The sequence below is a fragment of the Salmo salar genome, chromosome 15 (genome assembly GCF_965601325.2).
Source record: "Salmo salar chromosome 15, fSalSal1, whole genome shotgun sequence".
NCBI classification, from domain to species: domain Eukaryota; kingdom Metazoa; phylum Chordata; class Actinopteri; order Salmoniformes; family Salmonidae; genus Salmo; species Salmo salar.
Genome location: NC_138305.1, coordinates 53,026,204 through 53,048,929, shown reverse-complemented (window position 1 = coordinate 53,048,929; position 22,726 = coordinate 53,026,204). Strand labels below are relative to the sequence as shown.

Here is a 22,726-nt window from a genome sequence, read left to right as displayed (position 1 = left end):
ATTTCAAGGCCTACCTTCAAACTCAGTGCCTCTTTGCTTGACATCATGGGAAAATGAAAATAAATCAGCCAGGACCTCAGAAAAAAAAATGTAGACCTCCACAAGTCTGGTTCATCCTTGGGAGCAATTTCCAAACGCCTGAAGGTACCATGTTCATCTGTACAAACAATAGTACGCAAGTATAAACACCATGGGACCATGCAGCCGTCATACCGCTCAGGAAGGAGACATGTTCTGTCTCCTAGAGATGAACGTACTTTGATGTGAAAAGTCCAAATCAATCCCAGAACAACAGCAAAGGACCTTGTGAAGATGCTGGAGGAAACAGGTACAAAATTATCTATATCCATAGTAAAACGAGTCCCATATCGGCATAATCTGAAAGGCCGCTCAGCAAGGAAGAAGCCACTGCTCCAAAACCGCCATAAAAAAGCCAGACTACGGTTTGCAACTGCACATGGGGACAAAGATCGTACTTCTTGGAGAAATGTCCTCTGGTCTGATGAAACAAAAATATAAGGGGGATGCTTGCAAGCTGAAGAATACCATCCCAACCGTGAAGCACGGGGGTGTCAGCATCATGTTGTGGGGGTGCTTTGCTGCAGGAGGGACTGGTGCACTTTACAAAATAGATGGCATCATGAGGTAGGAAAATGATGTGGATATATTGAAGCAACATCTCAAGACATCAGTCAGGAAGTTAAAGCTTGGTCACAAATGGTTCTTCCAAATGGACAATGACCCCAAGCATACTTCCAAAGTTGTGGTAAAATGGTTTAAGGACCACAAAGTCAATGTATTGGAGTGGCCATTACAAAGCCTTGACCTCAATCATATAGAAAATTTGTGGGCAGAACTGAAAAAGTGTGTGCGAGCGAGGCCTACAAACATGACTCAGTTACACCAGCTCTGTCAGGAAGAATGGGCCAAAACTCACCCAACTTATTGTGGGAAACTTGTGGAAGGCTACATGAAACATTTGACCCAAGTTAAACAATTTAAAGGCAATGCTACCAAATACTAATTGAGTGTATGTAAACTTCTGACCCACTGGGAATGTGATGAAAGAAATAAAAGCTGAAATAAATCATTCTCTCTACTATTATTCTGACATTTCACATTCTTAAAATGAAGTGGTGATCCTAACTGACCTAAGACAGGGAATTCTGACTAGGATTAAATGTCAGTAATTGTGAAAAACTGAGTTTAAATGTATTTGGCTAAGGTATATGTAAACTTCCAACTTCAACTGTAAATTAGATTTTTCTGCATTTCATTTTTGATAAATTTGCTAACATTACTAAACGTGTTTTCACTTGGGATATTGGGTGAGAAACATATTCAATCAATATTGAATTCAGGCTGAACGCAAACAAAATGTCGAATAAGTCAAGGGGTATGAATACCTTCTGAAGGCACTGTACTTGAGCTGTGTGTGTGTGTCTGTCTGTCTGTGTGTGTGTCTGTGTGTGTGTGTGTGTGTTTACCCAGCCATGTGCTGGGGAGGTTGAGGGAAGGTTGGAATGTGACAGGGAGGCACAGCTTGGACTGGTACGTCAACTGCCACATGCCAACAGTGGGATTTGCAGTGTTGACATGGTATCTGGGTGTCACGGCAACATACTCAATGTGAGGCCTGACCCTGACCAGCAACTTTTTGTCACCTTTTATTTGAGGGTATTTTCATTTTTGCCCAATAGGAACTGAATGGTGAATCATGTATTATCATTTTAGGGTCACCTTTATTGTAAATAAGAATAGAAAATGTTTCACTATACTTCTACATTAATGTGGATGCGAACATGGTTATCGATTATCATGAATTAATCATGAATGATAAGTGAGAAAGTTAGAGGGTCAAAGATCATACCCCCCAGAAAATAACCTCTAACCAATAACCGGAGAGGTTTGCGTTTTTGGGGGGGTATGATTCTGTAACTTTCTCACTAATCATTCATCACAATTTATGTAGAGCTGAATTTTTTTATGTTAGCTTAGCTGTCCAAATAAATACGGAGGAGTGTATGATGTCATTCGTCATGCCTGCCAATGTAGTCTGTCTGGTGACACAATGAGTAATTATCTACAAATAATGAGTCACTGCTTCGTGATCGGTTACTTGCAGGTTTAATCATTTATATTTTCCAGTTGAATATTATGAAAGGTGCGCCAGTATAAAACATAAAATGCATGCATTACCATAATTGTTTCCGAGTCTCCCGTAAATTCTAGTCTGAATCAGAACATGGTATGTGTATTTCCTAGGGGGGGGGGGACATCTTTGGATCCCATAAATTTGGCAGAGAGTGCAGACCATATGCACAAAACATCTACTATGCACACATTCTGTAGCCTATTCAGGTATGTTGATGTACTAATGAATATGAAGAGCCGTATGTTAAGTCCAAGCTTGACAAATCGAGTTATGTTGTGCGTGTGAGAAAGAGAGATGTGGGGGTGAGGAGAGCACTACCTAGGATCACAGGCCTAATGCTCAGACACAGTTGTGGCCTATAGGATCTAGTATGCGGCAGGAGATTGTTGGATAATGACCTTATTGACCTATCAGTGGGTTGGTTAATGACTCGGAAACTTAGGATGCTCTAATGCCCACGTGGTTAGCACTAGCAGGCGGAGACCTTTTCTTGTAAACCCTCCAACACCTCCTCTGCTTGGGCTCTGTGGATTACTTCTGGAGCTGATTAACCAACCCACTGATAGGTCAATAAGGTCATTATCCAACAATCTCCTGCCGCATACTAGATGTGTGTGTGTGCGTAGAGAAGATTGATAAACAGAAGTGTTGCCATTTATTGCATAAGTAGACGCTACTAGTCAGGTGTCCAAACAGAGAATCCAGTGGTTTATTTATAGATGTGTAGTTTACTCTTTAGAAGACTTTGTGGTTTTCTCTCTCTCACTCTCTCTGGCTTAACAGTTAGACTTCCCAAAGAAACAATCCCAAGCAAATGCGACAAAGCAGGAGCGACTTTTTTAGTTATTCTACTGTTATCCTTTTCAGAAGGTCCTTTGAGCATGTATTTACTTGGTTTAAGAATGTAGCTTGCTTGTTTATGTCAGACATTTTAGTGCAGGTGTACACCGACTGACGTTTTGGAAAAATATATCAATAGAATGCTCATCTATTTAACTAGGCAAGTCAGTTAAGAACACATTCTTATTTGCAATGACAGCCTACCGGGAAAGCCAGTTCCACTACATTTTCTTGTTCAGGGGCAGAACGACAGATTTTTACCTTGTCAGCACAGGGATTCAATCCAGCAAACTTTCGGTTCCTGGCCCAACGCTCTAACCACTAGGCTACCTACCACCCCATACTAATTGGCTGTTAAAAGGTCATAAAAACATCCTGCGTTATATTTATATTTTTTGCTGAGTCAGACGGCTCAGCTCCAGTGATGTAACGCAACTGTGACGGCATGCACTGCTACTATTGTTGGCATGTAAAGTAATATGATAGAAGTTAACATATTATTTAAGGGCACCATACTATTTTAACCTTGCATGTGTTCTATATGTCACTAAGACAATGTCTCTTTTAGCCAACTACTTTGTGGTTTGTTATGACAAAACAACACAAAGGTCTTCCAGCTGAAATTGATTTGCATGAGAATGACTTTGTGGTCTAGGACCCTGTACACACTCAAGTTGTGCAACTGATGTGAAACAAATTTGTCACAAGAGTTGTGACTTGTGACACAAATGTTTTTTTCTGTACAATAAATGTTACACAGGATTTGTTACCTCATAGGGTAAGAGTTGAATACCCTGCACTATACCATCTTTAGAAGGATAGTTTAGTTTTGGAGCAACATTTTATTAGCATGTCGTTACATAATACGTTGGTAATTGCATTTTAAATGCATAGCAATGAGCTGAGTTTTTGTAACTACTGTACACAAGGAATAGTCACTGTTCCATATTCCACTTATGTAATAACTTGATTATTATGCAATTATAAAGCAATGTAACAATGTTGCAATGTAACAAAGTTAATACACATGTATAAGAACTTGATGTAAAGTGTTAGTTTTACCTTATGCCACTCGTTATGAAAATATATTTTGTTAGTCATTTTGAAGCTGCACAAGTGGTCTACTCTAATGATGAGGTGATTCCATGTCCCTCATGCATTTCATTATAAGATTAATATCTGAAAGCCCTCCAAACCATAGTTAGACTAATTCAATGAACTGTTGTAGTTTTTGGTTCTTCATCAAATATTTGGCAGCCATCAAATATTTTTTTGTTTTGTTTTCAAATAACTAGCATATATTCAAATACCTTCAAATATCATTTGGTTTTCTGAGAGGTTGTCACGTCCTGACCCTGGTATGAGGTCATTTTTCCCTAGTAGATTGGTCAGGGCGTGACAGGGGGGTGTTTTGTCTATGTGTTTTGGGTTTTCTGTTTTCTATGTGGGTTGTCTGGAGTTTCATTCTATGTTGTCATTTTCTATGCTGTGGCCAGGTATGGTTTCCAATCAGAGGCAGCTGTCTATCGTTGTCTCTGATTGGAAGCCATACTTAGGTAGCCTGTTTTCCTTTGGGGTTTGTGGGTAGTTGTTTCCGTTTAGTCTAGTGTACCTGATGAGACTGTTGGTCGTTTTGTTGTTAAAGTGTATTCATTAAAGACAAAGAATGAGCACTGTACACGCTGCGCCTTGGCCTCCATTCAACGACCCCTGTGACAGAGGTATTGAAAATAGTTTAATAATATTTTATTCTGAGACCTGTATTTGAATAAAGAAAATAGTTACCTTTTAGTTGAAACTCTATAAAATCTATATTCGACCACCATGAGTATTTTCAAATAAACTAAAATATGCAAAAATGTTCTGCCCAGGTCTGGTACGGGGCCTAGTTGACTCACTGCATGTGATATGAAGTTACGCTATGGCAATACACAAATGTATGGTGTGCCACAATATATTCATATCAGTGCCAATTTTGGACATTTAGGTGCTACCCAGGTATTCCTATTTTATGTAGGCTAGGTGGTGAAAGACTGACTTTACATTTTTGTTGACCATGTTCAATCCAACAAGAACATTAGGTTATTTCAAGGTTGACTCATGTTGAAACTGAATGATATATCCTACTCTCAAAGGCAGGGGCGAAAATCTGATATCAACTTTGGAGGGGACAATTACATGAAATTTTCTCAAGAGCAATTCCTGAGGGGGACACCAAAAGTAGTGCTGTAACACATAGCCTACATTGTAATATGGTAAATGTATATTGAGGAACCAAAGAAATAAGGTGTTTGCCGTACTCCTAACTACCGGTACCCAAAACTACACAACTAATCACAACAGCAATACCATTGCCTTTAACAAATCTTAGTTCAGTCACCAGTTTAAGTTGAGAGTGGGGGTATCCATGGCATTTTCCAATTATGTTCCTATTTTACAAGTAAAAAACCTTGAGAACCTTTCATAATGTTGCCAAACAAAGACTCAACAAACTTACCTGAGACTCCCTGTCTCTGCAAGTCTGTCCCTGCATATCTGTCCCCAACTCTGCTGTCTGTGTGCCATCTGTTGCCTGCTCTGCCTAATGACATCATTGTGAAACATTTTCATTAGAATTTCATTTATTTCATCAACTAGTCTTTGAGATATTAGGCTACTAGGGTTCTTACTTTGCGTTTTGGTGTACTGAAAAATACTCTGTCTGTCTTTTATTTTTCTGCCATTTTTCTACCTGGCTGGCTGGCTACACACACACACAGTGTGTAGGTTATTTACAGTAGGAGATGGGCTTCTATCATCTTATCTTTTATCATTCTATTTGGGCTTCGATCTAAAAGGTAGCTAGCAAATGTGAAATGGATTAAAATGACAAGAGTTGACAGCTGTATGAGTTCACCATTTACACAACATATTGTGGCAAACCTCTTCAAAGTTAGGAGCGTTTGTCACAAATTAAGTGGGAAACTGTCACCAAAGTCAGCCCAGAATGAAAGTTATTTCGAACATGACAGTACCTGTGTGTTTGTTTCGCTGTCCTGGTCCACCCAGGCCGCGGGTGAGGTCAAGGATAGCAGGGTTCGGTACACAAATCTGGTTCTCGGTAGGTCCAGGTCTAAACGCCAACAGGTAAGTCCAAAACAGTCCAGCTCGTACACGGTAAATCCAGCCAATGTAGATTGTCTCTTTCTCTACGGTTCATAGATCCTTCCCGCCCTCTCTCTCTCTTCCTGGTTTTTCTTGACCTTTTATCTGTGGGTCGGCTCCACCTTCTGAGGGTTCCCCTTGCTTCTGGGAATTGCAGTTTTGGCAGTCGGCCATTTTGTGATCTGTAGTTCTGATCGGGGTGGCCATTTTAGTGATCGGGCAGAGCCCGTTTATTAGTTCTGCCCTCACATATCTGCCATTTATCACTCGACCCCCTTCTTTGCCACAATATGCTGCAACCTTTTGTAATTTTAATAGTTTGTTTCATATTGGCTGGCTTCCAACAATAGCTGAATTTGCAAAGCTTGCGAGCACCAATTCCGTTTCAGTGGTGTTTGCTATAATCTTTGCTACCCGGGTTAAATGAAGGTGAAATAAAATAAATAAATAAAAGTTTCCTTGCGACAATTTAGCTTTTGCAACGAGACCATTAAATATATTTAAGACAATGGTAGAAGAGAGTGTAGTTCTGTTCAGTTTGGACTTCAGTTTATCTCTAACCTTATCACAGGGACTTTGAAGCACTAACTTACATCATATGCATGCTGATCTTGGAATAAATTGACGATAGCAAAGATTCCATCTTTGACGAGGCCAAAAAAATGGAATAGGTACTTGCTAGCTTAATAGTTAATATTTGCCCGCTAGCTCTGCATATTCAGCTAGGGTGTGTGCGCGATTGACTGGATTAACCTCACGTCAGTTACGTTCATTGAGTGCCTTTCAGACAGTGGATGCCACCCCTCTGTTACCTTGCCAAATAAGGAACTGGCAGTGGATCAAACCATTGTGAGGCAAAGGGTGGGGGGTCGCAATCTTTTGAAACTTAAAAACACGCTATTAAGTGTCTATAATCAGCACAATTGCTTTCATTGCGTATTATTAATATTATTTAAATTACATAGTTATGTTTCAGTGATATATTGGGGGGGACAAATCATATTTTCCCCAGGATGGGGGGGGTCGTGTCCCCCCCCGTCCCCCCCGGGATTTCCGCCCCTGCTCAAAGGTATCCCACAAGGTTACCACACAGAGACACACTGACGCCTTGTTTCACACTAAAGAACTGCAACAACGCGCAGAACGCAGCAGAGACTTTCCAGTGCAATAATACCGTCAACTCTGATCCACTGACTTGTCAAATGTGCCACCTTTTTAAACCTCAAGCCTACACTTGTGGAAAACGTACCAATTAACTTATCTATATGATGCAGCAATTTGGTTAGGTTTGGGATGCGACATTTAATCAAGCAGCATGGGAGCACCCTCCTTCTGCCGCCGCTGTGCTCTGCCTGCTCTAGTGGTAACCTAGCGATCTCACTGCCTATCCCCGTGTGGAAACGTCTGTTGAAGCATGTTCATGTCTGGACTGACCTCTGCAGAAGGGAAACGGGCTAACTGTGTGCAGATGGTGTCTGGTACACTGTTTACACTGCTACGAGAGCGGGAGAGAGGTGACCAGACCCCCTCCGCCCGCCCAACTGTGCGCTAGCTCCCAACTCTCGGAGGCGTCCTCTAAAGCCTTTTGGAATACTGACTGTCCAAACAGCAAGTTGCATGTGACCAAATCGGATTTGTGTGTGTTGCGACAGCAGTCCTTTGCTGGCATGGCTACTCTAGTTGCCATAGTAACAACGAGTGTGTGCGCACTGGTGTAGATTGATTGGTGGTGGTATTCCTGCTTCTTATCACTAAGTTATGTAAGGTGACCACAATGCCTGCCATGGACCTTTCCCAGTTAATTTGAATGTTCAAAATCATAATGTAAGAACACTTTTAAAGCCTTAAGGGATAAGATTATCCAACTTTTAAAATGTGTCCTTTTTGGCTAGCCAAGGCAGTCAACTAGCTAGCTAGGTAGCTGTTTAGCTTTCTAGAGCATTCACTAATATGTTTGTAAACAATTATCAAGCTAATTAGCTACCACATGTTCTTGTCAAACTGTCAACAGAGTAGCTAGCAAGCAACAAGATATGCTAAATAACAGTCTATAAACCACTTGAGGGCAAATAAATCAGATTTGACCGTTCAGTCACAAGTTGCATGGTCAGGAATCAGATTTGTATCTGACTTCAAACCACCTACGAAGGTGTAGACACAGTGTTTCATTGTTACGTTACATGCCGCTCAAGTAGCCTAAAGACCCTTATCCGCAGCTGTCATGCTCTAAGTAATTGCACCTGTGATCTTGTGAGCAGTGGAGCCTACGCAACGCTTTTGCCACATTACTTGGTTTCATAAATAAAATGGGAAAAATATAATGAATGATGAAATGTTGTTCCACACTGAATTCCACATATTGCTTTCTTCGCTTATATCTGTAATGACATGCAGCATCTGACCTTGAGAAGACTCTCCATAGATTGTATAAGGCCTTACAGAGATTTCAGAGGGGGGTGTGGTGTCACGTGGCAAAGGACCGATACCTGTGCTAATATAAACAAATCACGCTACTAGCGGAGAGCCAGTTCCACGGATAATGACCAAGGAAATCCTGGACCCATATCGGAAGTTTACGGTCCTTTTTTTTAACCTCATCCCTCTTTTTACCTGTATGCCTACTGGGGGAAGGGATGTCAAAGACTACTGTACATCTCATATGATATCCCTTCGAAGAGTTGGCCAAAGCAGCGTTGCCAAGGAGGATTCAGAACTTGGGTTAGTAAATCAGTCATCAGCGCCATCTAAAGTTAATAGGCGGTGGATTTCGTTAGGCGTGTGGGACAGGTTCATTGTCTCAGGGGACAATTGTCATTTCATGGGTCCATATGCGACAGAAGATCAAAAGGTATTGGTGCGTTCTGTGTTAAACTGTGCGTAGTACTTATATGTGAATGGTAATGCATGATTGTTTCAGTTTCTTTTCGAATTATCTGTGGTAAGCATTTTTATCAAGCCACATGCAAATGCGGCAGTACATCAAAACAAGTCCCTATGGTCTATCTCATCTAAATGTAGCCCACTGTGTATTTTGGACAATCTATGATTATATAACTTCATGCTCTAGTATCCTTGCTGCCTGGCACATTATTGTACATTATGTAAGAAATAGGAAGAGAAGGCACATGCAGGTGGGTGTACATCTGACCTCGTGTGGACTTAACACCATTCCTAATACAGCCACAGTCTGTTTCTTTTTGCTGCGGCCAGATGCTCATAGGAGTGACCACGGTCTTGGGCAGTACAGGGGTCAGTACTGGGATCAATACAGTCAGCGGTCAGCCTATAATCCGGGTTGCCTCCCACAAATTATATATATATATATATATATATATATACAGTACCAGTCGAAAGTTTGGACACCTATTCATTCAAGAGTGTTTCTTTATTTTCACTATTTTCTACATTGTAGAATAATAGTGAAGACCTTTCCCTTTCCCTTACATCAAAACTATGAAATAACACATGGAATCATGTAGTAACCAAAAAAAGTGTTAACCTGTTAGGGCTAGGGGGCAGTATTGACACGGCTGGATAAAAAACGTACCCGATTTAATCTGGTTACTACTCCTGCCCAGTAACTAGAATTTGCATAGAATTATTGGCTTTGGATAGAAAACACCCTAAAGTTTCTAAAACTGTTTGAATGGTGTCTGTGAGTATAACAGAACTCATATGGCAGGCCAAAACCTGAGAAGATTCCATGCAGGAAGTGGCCTGTCTGACAAGTTGTGTTTCATCTGGGCTCTTTTTATTGAAGATTTAGGATCTTTGCAATAACGTGACACTTCCTACGGCTCCCATAGGCTCTCAGAGCCCGGGAAAAAGCTGAAGGATATCGAGGCAGGCTCTGGCTGAAACACATTATTGCGTTTGGCAAGTGGCCGCTCAGAGTACTGTGGGCTTAGGCGCGTGCCCGAGTCGACCGGATGCTTTATTTTCTTTCCTCTGTTTACCTAAATGCAGATTCCCGGTCGGAATATTATCGCATTTTTACGAGAAAAATGGCATAAAAATGGATTTTAAACAGCGGTTGACATGCTTCGAAGTACGGTAATGGAATATTTAGAATTTTTTTGTCACGAATTGCGCCATGCTCATCACCCTTATTTAACCTTTCGGATAGTGTCTTGAACGCACGAACAAAACGCCGCTGTTTGGATATAACTATGGATTATTTTGAACCAAACCAACATTTGTTATTGAAGTAGAAGTCCTGGGAGTGCATTCTGATGAAGACAGCAAAGGTAATAACATTTTTCTTATAGTAAAAGTGACTTTTCTGAGTGCTAAACTTGCTGGGTGTCTAAATAGCTAGCCCTGTGATGCCGGGCTATCTACTGAGAATATTGCAAAATGTGCTTTCACCGAAAAGCTATTTTAAAATCGGACATATCGAGTGCATAGAGGAGTTCTGTATCTATAATTCTTAAAATAATTGTTATGCTTTTTGTGAACGTTTATCGTGAGTAATTTAGTAAATTCACCGGCAGTGTTCGGTGGGAATGCTAGTCACATGCTAGTCACATGCTAATGTAAAAAGCAGGGTTTTGATATAAATATGAACTTGATTGAACAAAACATGCATGTATTGTATAACATAATGTCCTAGGGTTGTCATCTGATGAAGATCATCAAAGGTTAGTGCTGCATTTAGCTGTGGTTTGGGTTTATGTGACATTATATGCTAGCTTGAAAAATGGGTGTCTGATTATTTCTGGCTGGGTACTCTGCTGACATAATCTAATGTTTTGCTTTCGTTGTAAAGCCTTTTTGAAATCGGACAGTGTGGTTAGATTAACGAGAGTCTTGTCTTTAAAATGGTGTAAAATAGTCATATGTTTGAAAAATTGAAGTTTTTGCATTTCTAAGGTTTTTGAATAACGCGCCACGGGATTACACTGGCTGTTACGTAGGTGGGACGATTTGGTGCCACCTATCCTAGAGAGGTTAAACACATCAAAACATATTTTATATTTGAGATTCTTTATACTATCCACCCTTTGCCTTGATGATAGCTTTGCACGGTCTTGGCATTCTCTCAATCAGCTTCATGAGGTAGTCACCAGCTTTACACACACTTGGCATTCTCTCAACCAGCTTCACCTGAAATGCTTTTCCAACAGTCTTGAAGGAGTTCCCACATATGCTGAGCACTTGTTGACTGCTTTTCCTTCACTCTGCAGTCCAATTCATCCCAAACCATCTCAATTGGGTTGAGGTCAGGTGATTGTAGAGAACAGGTCATCTGATGCAGCACTCCATCACTCTCCTTCTTGGTCAAATAGCCCTTTCACAGCCTGGAGGTGTGTTTGGTCATTGTCCTGTTGAAAAACAGATGATAGTCCAACTAAGAGCAAACCAGATGGGATGGCGTATCGCTTCAGAATGCTGTGGTAGCCATGCTGGTTAAGTGTGCCTTGAACTCTGTGAAGCGTGTTTTTTGGGCTGCAATCTGAGGTGCAGTTAACTCTAATGAACTTATCCTCTTTAGCAGAGGTAACTCTGGGTCTTCCTTTCCTGTGGTGGTCCAGTTTCATCATTGCGCTTGATGGTTTTTGGTACTGCACTTGAAGAAACGTTCTTGAAAGTTCTTGAAATTTTCTGCATTGAATTATCTTCATGTCTTAATAAAGTAATGATGAACAGTCGTTTCTCTTTGCTGATTTGAGCTGTCCTTGCCATTACATTTACATTTACATTTAAGTCATTTAGCAGACGCTCTTATCCAGAGCGACTTACAAATTGGTGCATTCACCTTATAATATCCAGTGGAACAACCACTTTACAAAAGTGCATCTAAATCTTTTAAGGGGGGGGTTAGAAGGATTACTTTATCCTATCCCAGGTATTCCTGGGATAATAATATGGAATAATATGGACTAATAATATGGACTTGGTCTTTCATCAAATAGGGCTATCATCTGTATACCACCCCTACCTTGTCACAACATAACTGATTGGCTCAAAGGCATTAAGAAGGAAAGAAATTCCACAAATTAACTTTTAACAAGGCACACCTGTTAATTGAAATGCATTCCAGATGACTGAAGCTGGTTGAGAATGCCAAGAGTGTGCAAAGCTGTCATCAAGGCAAAGGGTGTCTACTTTGAAGGTTCTCAAATATAAAATATATTTTATTTATTTAACACTTCACTATTATTCTACAATGTAGACAATAGTCAAAATAAATCAACTCTGGAATGAGTAGGTGTGTCCAAACTTGACTGGTACTGTGTATATATAAAACATTTTATTTGTGCGTCAATTTCGACCAGCTCACCAAACAAAAAATGGTCCGGTTCATCTGGCCTTTGCCAGAATTGCCAGATGGCCAATCCGCCCCTGTTGGACAAGTTCAGGTAGTACATCCCGGCTTTATAGGTTTCCAAACGTTTACTCCCTACTGAACACAAGATCCAGTTTATGCTTTTTAAGTATTACCTCACTGTCTTTTTTTAGGGGTTGAGGAGGATCCTTTGGTAACATAATGCAAATTAAGTAATGTTGACTTGAACATTTAAAAGTCTTACCAAGCTCTTTGTCAGTGCCGCAACCACACAAGGTGAACTCATCCTTGGTTGTGGACAAGGGGGCGTCTGGGACATCAGTCACATTACTGACACACCGTGATGATGTTGTTTTCTCTTCACAGCTATCAAGGAGTTCCCTGAAGACATGTTTTCCAACAACGAGCGCAAGAGTGGGGCCGTCCTGCTGCACATTGTAGCGGTAAGAGAGCGCTTTGACTGCTTCTATTACTAGGTATAACTCTTTTATCACTAGCCCAGTCCAAATTCAACCTCTTGTTCCCACACCTAGTTAGTGGACACTTCTTGATTGCCCCTAATACTGTAGGTATGAAAGGTGTAAGCAATATAAGAATGACTCTACCTAGACCTTGCTCTTAGAATGATGTGCTGGAGTTTCCACCAGTGGCGTCATGCACGACAAATGTTTGTGGGGGCACTGATGGCATCATTCAATATTTTCACATTAATACTTTTTAATCTTTTTTTTTATACACTGCTCAAAAAAATAAAGGGAACACTTAAACAACACAATGTAACTCCAACTCAATCACACTTCTGTGAAATCAAACTGTCCACTTAGGAAGCAACACTGATTGACAATAAATGTCACATGCTGTTATGCAAATGAAATAGACAACAGGTGCAAATTATTGGCAATTAGCAAGACACCCCCAATAAAGGAGTGGTTCTGCAGGTGGGGACCACAGACCAGTTCTCAGTTCCTATGCTTCCTGGCTGATGTTTTGGCCACTTTTGAATGCTGGCGGTGCGTTCACTCTAGTGGTAGCATGAGACGGAGTCTACAACCCACGCAAGTGGCTCAGGTAGTGCAGCTCATCCAGGATGGCACATCAATGCGAGCTGTGGCAAGAAGGTTTGCTGTGTCTGTCAGCGTAGTGTCCAGAGCATGGAGGCGCTACCAGGAGACAGGCCAGTACATCAGGAGACATGGAGGAGACCGTAGGAGGGCAACAACCCAGCAGCAGGACCGCTACCTCCGCTTTTGTGCAAGGAGGAGCAGGAGGAGCACTGCCAGAGCCCTGCAAAATGACCTCCAGCAGGCCACAAATGTGCAAGTGTCTGCTCAAACGGTCAGAAACAGACTCCATGAGGGTGGTATGAGGGCCCGACGTCCACAGGTGGGGGTTGTGCTTACAGCCCAACACCGTGCAGGACGTTTGGCATTTGCCAGAGAACACCAAGATTGGCAAATTCGCCACTGGCGCCCTGTGTCCTTCACAGATGAAGCAGGTTCACACTGAGCACATGTGACAGACGTGACAGAGTCTGGAGACGCCGTGGAGAACGTTCTGCTGCCTGCAACCTCCTCCAGCATGACCGGTTTGGCGGTGGGTCAGTCATGGTGTGGGGTGGCATTTCTTTGGGGGGCCGCATAGCCCTCCATGTGCTCGCCAGAGGTAGCCTGACTGCCATTAGGTACCGAGATGAGATCCTCAGACCCCTTGTGAGACCATATGCTGGTGCGGTAGGCCCTGGGTTCCTCCTAATGCAAGACAATGCTAGACCTCATGTGGCTGGAGTGTGTCAGCAGTTCCTGCAAGAGGAAGGCATCGATGCTATGGACTGGCCCGCCCGTTCCCCAGACCTGAATCCAATTGAGCACATCTGAGACATCATGTCTCGCTCCATCCACCAACGCCACGTTGCACCACAGACTGTCCAGGAGTTGGTGGATGCTTTAGTCCAGGTCAGGGAGGAGATCCCTCAGGAGACCATCCGCCACTTCATCAGGAGCATGCCCAGGCGTTGTAGGGAGGTCATACAGGCACGTGGAGGCCACACACACTACTGAGCCTCATTTTGACTTGTTTTAAGGACATTACATCAAAGTTGGATCAGCCTGTAGTGTGGTTTTCCACTTTAATTTTGAGTGTGACTCCAAATCCAGACCTCCATGGGTTGATAAATTGGATTTCCATTGATTATTTTTGTGTGATTTTGTTGTCAGCACATTCAACTATGTAAAGAAAAAAGTATTTCATAAGATAATTTCTTTCATTCAGATCTAGGATGTGTTGTGGCTACAGGTTAGCAATGAACCCCGAGTCGGGATTGCTAACAAGGCTGGAAATTCAAAACATCAAAAATCGAATCATTTTTGCCAGGATTCCCAGGTCCGGAACAAATGTGGTTTCTTTTGACAAAGTTCATAATTTATGTCCAAATAACACCAAGTACTTAGCGTTCATTATGCTCCCACAAAACGTGGTGGGGGGGTGTAAAATCACGCCGAAAAGCTAAAAAAACCTAGTAAATAATCTATTTACGTTCGTTCAAACATGTCAAATGTTGTTTAGCATTTTTTAACGTTAAACATCAGTAATATTTTCACACAACCTATCCTATGTCTAGATAAACAATGATGACAAACTCACGCTTCTCAGATTTATGCGCAGGCGCAAAAAAATGAAGTGATGACATGTCAACTTCCTTGCATTCTAATTTGCTCTCTGTTTATCATAGACGCTTCAAACAACTTTATAAAGATCGTTGACATCTAGTGGAAGCCGTAGGTGTTGCGAAATGAATCCTTTCTCACTATGGTATCTATAAAACAATGACACTAAATAGTACAGTCACAAAATTCACATTTTTTTTGATCTATTTTTCACAGGTTTTTGCCTGCAATATGAGTTTTGTTATACTTACAGACACCATTCAAACTGTTTTAGAAAATTCAGAGTGTTTTCTATCTGAATGTGTTAATAATATGCATATCCTAGCTTCTGAGTTGGTGTAGGAGGCAGTTAAAAATGGGCACATATCTTTTTCAAAATGTCTCAATACTGCCCCCGAGCCCCAACAGGTTAAGTGTTCCCTTTATTTTTTTGAGCAGTATATAATGAAAATGTAAAATATTTAAGGGTTTCAATGGACATCTAGTTTCAATGGACATCTAGTACCCCCCCCCCCCCCCCCACACACACACATTATTTCAGATGTACAAGTATGATTAAGAGGTGTCTCAGTAGGGGGCTAAGGGTTGAATTTGGACTGGCATACCTCGATCTCCTTTAACAACAATACACCTCAGCTTGATCTCACACCGGGGAGAACTACTTCCCCCTCTTCCCCCTCTCAAGGCCGACCGCGGTACTCCAGGCATTGTTTTGCAGAAAACAGTATCCCCCATTGTAGTGAATGAAAAAAATGGCAATCTTCGCGGTCAAACTTTGTGGAAATAATAACAATGTTTAGAAAACAATCATGATACCAATAATTGCATCTAATACACCATTTGAATAGTTAATTGTTTAATTCCAGCATTTTAATCAATTTCTTCCTTTCCTGCACTAATGTGTTGTCATTTACACGCTGTGATGTTTCTTTCGTCTTAGTATGCCTCCATTTTATTTTTTAACAACACTTTTCCTTGACAGAATAATGATTCTCCTATTTGACTGTGCATTTTCAGGCAGTTCTTACTTTGGTCACTAGAGGGCGTTCGGGCTATTTCTAAGGGTCTGTGCTCCTGAAGTTGTTGACTGTTTTTGTGCTTGCCAGCAGTTCTCAGCTGTTAGCAGCAAATGGCAAGCAGTTTCTTACTGGCAATAACAATTTATAATTGCCATCATTTGTTTGAGTCATTGCTGAATTTTTTTATGTAACAAATTAAACATTAAACCTCGTAAATAATACATGGTAGTTCATGGTAACCTTGTAAACAATTCATTTAGACCCTGCGTTTATTTTGAAAAATGCACTTATTTGCTGAAATGTGTGCCTTTGCACAGCAATTAAAAGGGACAGGCACTTATTTGAGACAATGTTTAATTGAAGTTTTACTGTAAAAAGTATAATTTACTTGCTAATGAGAGCCTGCAGTACCCTGATCGACCTTCAACTTGAGTTACTCAATGAGAGGGGGCAGCACTGAGATAGCCAGCAACGTCACTTCCTGGAGTAACTCAAACTGTGCATGTTATTTCTCTATGAGATGCCATCTTTAATTGACTTCATTTGGCTTCAATGCGCTATTGTGTCTTCTTCATGTGTCGCACCGAGAGATAAACACCTCTCTGGGAAGAAAAAGGGCAGGTGTGTATGGTTCATGATTAATGACTCATGGTGTAATCATAGCAACATACAGGAACTCAAGTCCTTCTGCTAACCCGACATAGAATTCCTTTCAAGCAAATGCCGGCTATATTATCTCCCAAGAGAATTCTCATCAGTTATCGTCACAGCTGTGTATATACCCCCTCAAGCAGACACCACGACGGCCCTCAAGGAACTTCACTGGACTCTATGTAAACTGGAAACCATATATCCTGAGGCAACATTTATTGTAGCTGGGGATTTTAACAAAGCACATTTGAGAACCAGGCTACCTAAATTCTATCAGCATATTGATTGCAGCACTCGCACGGGCAATACACTCAATTACTGCTACTCTAACTTCCGCGATGCATACAATGCCCTTCCTCGCCCTCCCTTCGGCAAATCCGACCACGACTCCATCTTGCTCCTACCGTCTTATAGGCAGAAACTCAAATAGGATGTACCCGTGACTAGAACCATTTAATGCTGGTCTGACCAATCGGAATCCATGCTTCAAGATTGTTTTGATCTCGCAGACTGGGAAATGTTCCGGGCAGCCTCAGAGAATAACATCGATCTATACGCTGACTCGGTGAGTGAGGTCATAAGGAAGTGCATTGGAGATGTTGTACCCACTGTGACTATTAAAACCTACCCTAACCAGAAACCATGGATGGATGGCGGCATCCATGGCTGAATATAAACAGTGTAGTTATTCCCCCAGCAAGGCAATCAAACAAGTGAAATGTCAGTATAGGGACAAAGTGGAGTTGCAATTCAACAGCTCAGACACGAGACATATGTGGCAGGGTCTACAGGAAATCACGGACTACAAAAAGAAAACCAGCCACGTTACGTACACCGATGTCACGCTTCCAGACAAACTAAACACCTTCTTTGCCTGCTTTGAGGGTAATACAGTGCCACCATTGTGGCTTGCTAACAAGGACTGCACCCCCCCCCCCTCCCTATCATTCTCCCTGGCTGATGTGAGTAAGACATTTAAGCGTGTTAACCCTCACAAGGCTGCTGGCCCAGACGGCATCCCTAGCCGCATCCTCAACGCATGCGCTGTCCAGACATGCGCTGTGTTTACGGACATATTCAATCGCTCCCTATCCCAGTCTGTTGTCCCCACATGCTTCAAGATGGCTACCATTGTTCCTGAACCCAAGAAGGCAAAGATATCTGAACTAAATTACTACCGCCCCGTAGCACTCACTTCTGTCATCATGAAGTGCATTGAGAGACTAGTCAAGGATCATATCACCTCCACCTTACCTGTCACCCTAGATCCACTTCAGTTTGCATACAGCCCCAACAGGTCCACAGATGATGCAATCGCCATCACACTGCACACTGCCCTATCCCATCTGGAAAAGAGGAATACCTATGTAAGAATGATGTTCATTGACTACAGCTCAGCATTCAACACCATAGTACCCTCCAAGCTCATCATTAAGCTGGAGGCCCTGGGTCTCAACCCCACCCTGTGCATTTGGGTCTTGGACTTTGTGACGGGCCACACCCAGGTGGTGAAGGTAGGAAAGAACATCTCCACTTCGCTAACCCTCAACACAACACACAAGGGTGCATGCTCAGCCCCCTCCTGTACTCCCTGTTCACCCATGATTGTGTGGCCATGCACACCTCCAACTCAATCATCAAGTTTGCAAACGACACAACAGTAGTGGGCTTGATTACCAACAACGACGAGACAGCCTACAGGGAGGAGGTAAGGGCACTCGGAGTGTGGTGTCAGGAAAACAACCTCTCACTCAATGTTAACAAAACAAAGGAGATGATCGTGGACTTCAGGAAACAGCAGAGGGAGCACCCCCCTATCCACATAGAAGGGACAGTAGTGGAGAAGGTGGACATTTTAAGTTCCTCGGCGTACACATCACAGACAAACTGAAATGGTCCACCCACACAGGTGGTGTGGTGAAGGCGGCTCAACAGTGCCTCTTCAACAGCTTACAGACGACAACAGCTTACAGACGGTAGGCAATTAAAGTCACAGTTATGAAAACTTAGGACACTAAAGAGGCCCTTCTACTGACTCTGAAAAACACCAAAAGAAAGATGCCCAGGGTCCCTGCTCATCTGCGTGAACGTGCCTTAGGCATGCTGCAAGGAGGCATGAGGATTGCAGATGTGGTCAGGGCAATAAATTGCAATGTCCAAACTGTGAGATGCCTAAGACAGTGCTACAGGGAGACATGACGGACAGCTGATGGTCCTCGCAGTGGCAGACCACATGTAACAACACCTGCACAGGATTCGTACATCCAGACATCACACCTGGTGGACAGGTACAGGATGGCAACAACAACAGACTGTCCGCAATAGGCTGAGCGAGGGTGGACTGAGGGCTTGTAGGCCTGTTGTAAGGCAGGTCCTCACCAGACATCACCGGCAACAACATCGGTATGGGCACAAACCCAACGTCGCTGGACCAGACAGGACTGGCAAAAATTGCTCTTCACTGATGAGTCGCAGTTTTGTCTCACCAGGGGTGATGGTGGATTCACGTTTATTGTCAAAGGAATGAGCGTTACACTGAGGCCTGTTTATTGTACCTTTATTTAACTAGGCAAGTCAGTTAAGAACAAATTCTTATTTACAATGACGGCCTAGGAACAGTGGGTTAACTGCCTTGTTCAGGGGCAGAACGACATAGTTTTACGTTGTCAGCTCAGGGATTCGATCTTGTAACCTTTCGGTTACAAGTCCAACGCACTAGGTTACCTGCTGCCCCAGGTACCTACCTGCCTGTACTCTGGAGCGGGATCGTTTTGGAGGTAGAGGGTCCGTCATGGTCTGGGGCGGTGTGTCACAGCATCATTGGACTGAGCTTGTTGTCATTGCAGGCAATCTCAACGCTGTTTGTTACAAGGAAGACATCCTCCTCCTTCATGTGGTACCCTTCCTGCAGGCTCATCCTGACATGACCCTCCAGCATGACAATGCCACCAGCCATACTGCTCGTTCGGTGTGTGATTTCCTGCAAGACAGGAAGGTCAGTGTTCTGCCATGGCCAGCGAAGAGCCTGGGTCTCAATCCCATTGAGCACGTCTGGGACCTGTTGGATCAGAAGGTGAGGGCTAGGGCCATTCCCACCAGAAATGTCCGGGAACTTGCAGGTGCCTTGGTGGAAGAGTGGGGTAACATCTCACAGCAAGAACTGGCAAATCTGGTGTAGTCCATGAGGAGGAGATGCACTGCAGTACTTAATGCAGCTGGTGACCACACCAGATACTCACTGTTACTTTTGATTTTGACGCACCCTTTGTTCAGGGACACACTATTCCATTTCTGTTAGTCACATGTCTGTGGAACTTGTTCAGTTTATGTCTCAGTTGTTGAATCTTGTTATGTTCATATAAATATTTACACATTTTAAGTTTTCTGAAAATAAACGCAGTTGACAGTGAGAGGATGTTTCTTTTTTTTGCTGAGTTTATCTATCACGTCAACTGTACTGAAATAGGATTATATTATTCTCTCACACAATGGTAAGGAACAATAGCCTGGTCCTAGATCTCTTTGTGCGGTCTTCCCAACTGCCATGGTTATTTGGCATGACAATGATCATAGGAGTTGGCTATACAGCACAAACCCGGGATCTGGCAGCAGGCTAGGAGAATACTATGCACTGCAGAAAATGTTTAAGCAATAAATACAGTTTTCGAAGTGATGGGATCAATCCCAAATCAACCCGGTGTTCCCCATACTGTGTTTTATTCCATTTATTTTGCTCCTTTGCACCCCAGTATCTCTACTTGCACACTCATCTTCTGCACATCTACTACTCCAGTGTTTAATTGCTATATTGTAATTATTTCGCCACTATGGCCTATTTATTGCCTTACCTCCCTTATCCTACCTCATTTGCACACTGTATATAGACTTTTTCTATTGTATTATTGACTGTATGTTTGTTTATTCCATGTGTAACTTATCTTGGCCAGGTCGCAGTTGTAAATGAGAACTTGTTCTCAACTAGCTTACCTGGTTAAATAAAGGTGAAATAAAAAAAATTAAAAACCTAGCCCCTACCCAACTAGTCAGTTGTTTAGATCTGAGAGGATCGGAAGGGTATTATTCTACCTAATCCAATAGTAGCTGTTCCGTCTTTCCACCAGATATGATAGTTAGCATTTTCACCACATTTCTTACTTGATGTGTCTAATCATAGCTGTATCTCATCTTCTTTGATCTAGTGCTCTTCTGTATCTCATCTTCTTTGATCTAGTGCTCTTCTGTATCTCATCTTCTTTGATCTAGTGCTCTTCTGTATCTCATCTTCTTTGATCTAGTGCTCTTCTGTATCTCATCTTTGATCTAGTGCTCTTTACGTTCATCCTTCACCTCTTCTTCATTCCTTCATTGAGATCTTCCAAGTTTCCTATCTGTTCAGCCAAGTTAACGTTTCAGACACACATACACACTGACTCTTCTCTCCCGTCTCGACAGGCCCTCTATATGTTCCTGGCCCTGGCTATAATCTGTGACGACTACTTTGTTCCGTCGCTGGAGAAGATCTGTGAGGTGAGAGACCCTTGTCAGGACACACAATCTAATCTGGTGAAACTGGTCTGAGATATTAGCATGGGCCACCATGGCTCTAGCATTATGTCCTAACCACAGGTGAGTTTTCAGCCAACTTAGTAGCTGGGGCAGCACTTTGCTTCTCTCGAGTAATGCTTTTTATAATCAATATGTTCTGCGTGAACTGAATCAAATCTTCCTAACAAAGTACTTTGCTATTCTATGAGTGGTCTTGGTTGTCAAGATGATAACTAAAGGGCCACATTAACCTACAAAGCGTTTGGGAAGCTCAGCCCTGACTAACCACTCCTGTCTCCTCTCTCATTCTCTTTTTCGGTCTGTTAGAAACTAGACTTAAGTGAGGATGTTGCCGGAGCCACTTTTATGGCAGCTGGGAGTTCCGCTCCTGAGCTGTTTGCCTCCATCATTGGTAAGATATGACACGCACAAACGCCATCGCGCGCACACACACACACACACACACACACATCAATACACACCGGCACACTCACACACTCCTTTACACAACACAGAAAACTTGGGAACCCAGAACTAAAATCCTGTCAAATCTGATTGTATTTGTCACATGCTCCGAATACAACAGGTGTAGACTTTACCGTGAAATGTTTCCTTACGAGTCTTTACCAACGATGCAGAGTTTCAAAGATAAAATAGTAATACATAGTAAAATAGTAATACAATAAAACACACAAGAATATAGCTAAAATATTACAGGGAGGACCAGTACCAATGTGCAGCGGTACGAGGTATTTGAGGTAGATTTGTACATGAAGGCAGGGTAAAGTGACTAGGCATCAGGATAGATAATAACTAAGAGTGAAATAAAGTACAGAGGAGCAGCAGCAAATGATGAGTGTAAAATTGTATGCGTGAATGTACTTGTGTTTGTGTTGCTGATGTGCGTGTATGTGTGTGCGTGTATGTAGTGCGTGTCGGTTTTGTTTTGTGTGGGAGTGGAATTACATCAGATGCTCGATTAGGTTCTGGGGGGAGATGAATGATAAAAGACACTAACGACGTCTCCAACTCCCTAAATGGAAATTCAGCCAAAGCATGTCCCATCCACGCCCGACATTTGAAAGACGTGAACACCTGCGAATGTGTGATTTGTCCAAATGACCAGTGACAAAAACATTTGTCTTTAGTCTTCAAATCCCACAGTCTGTTGACAGACGCTACGATACCATTCAATCCTAGATTTTTATTTAATCAGATGTAGTTGCAGGGTACAGTGAAATTCTTAAGCTCCGAGCTCCAACAGTGCAGGGGTAGGAAGTCTGAGGGGGGGGAGGGGGGACAGTCGGAGCAGGTAGCTGACTATGGTGGCTATTCAGCAGCCTGATGGTCTGAGGGTTAGCCATGATGCTCCTGTACTGCCCACGTCTGAGTGATGGAAACGGGGAGAACAGGCGTTGGC

At 42.4% G+C, this 22,726-nt stretch overlaps 1 protein-coding gene across 1 annotated transcript in view; it reads left to right on the top strand.

Annotated features, from left to right (window-relative positions):
• The window catches only part of LOC106571662 (sodium/potassium/calcium exchanger 4), an 85,549-nt gene that overhangs the window by 40,268 nt on the left and 22,555 nt on the right, over positions 1 to 22,726 (top strand). Inside the window, exons 3-5 of the mRNA XM_014144976.3 lie at positions 12,795 to 12,871; positions 21,214 to 21,288; positions 21,634 to 21,718. Of these exons, the coding sequence (XP_014000451.1) occupies positions 12,795 to 12,871; positions 21,214 to 21,288; positions 21,634 to 21,718 (237 nt within the window). The remainder of the gene's footprint in view (positions 1 to 12,794; positions 12,872 to 21,213; positions 21,289 to 21,633; positions 21,719 to 22,726) is intronic.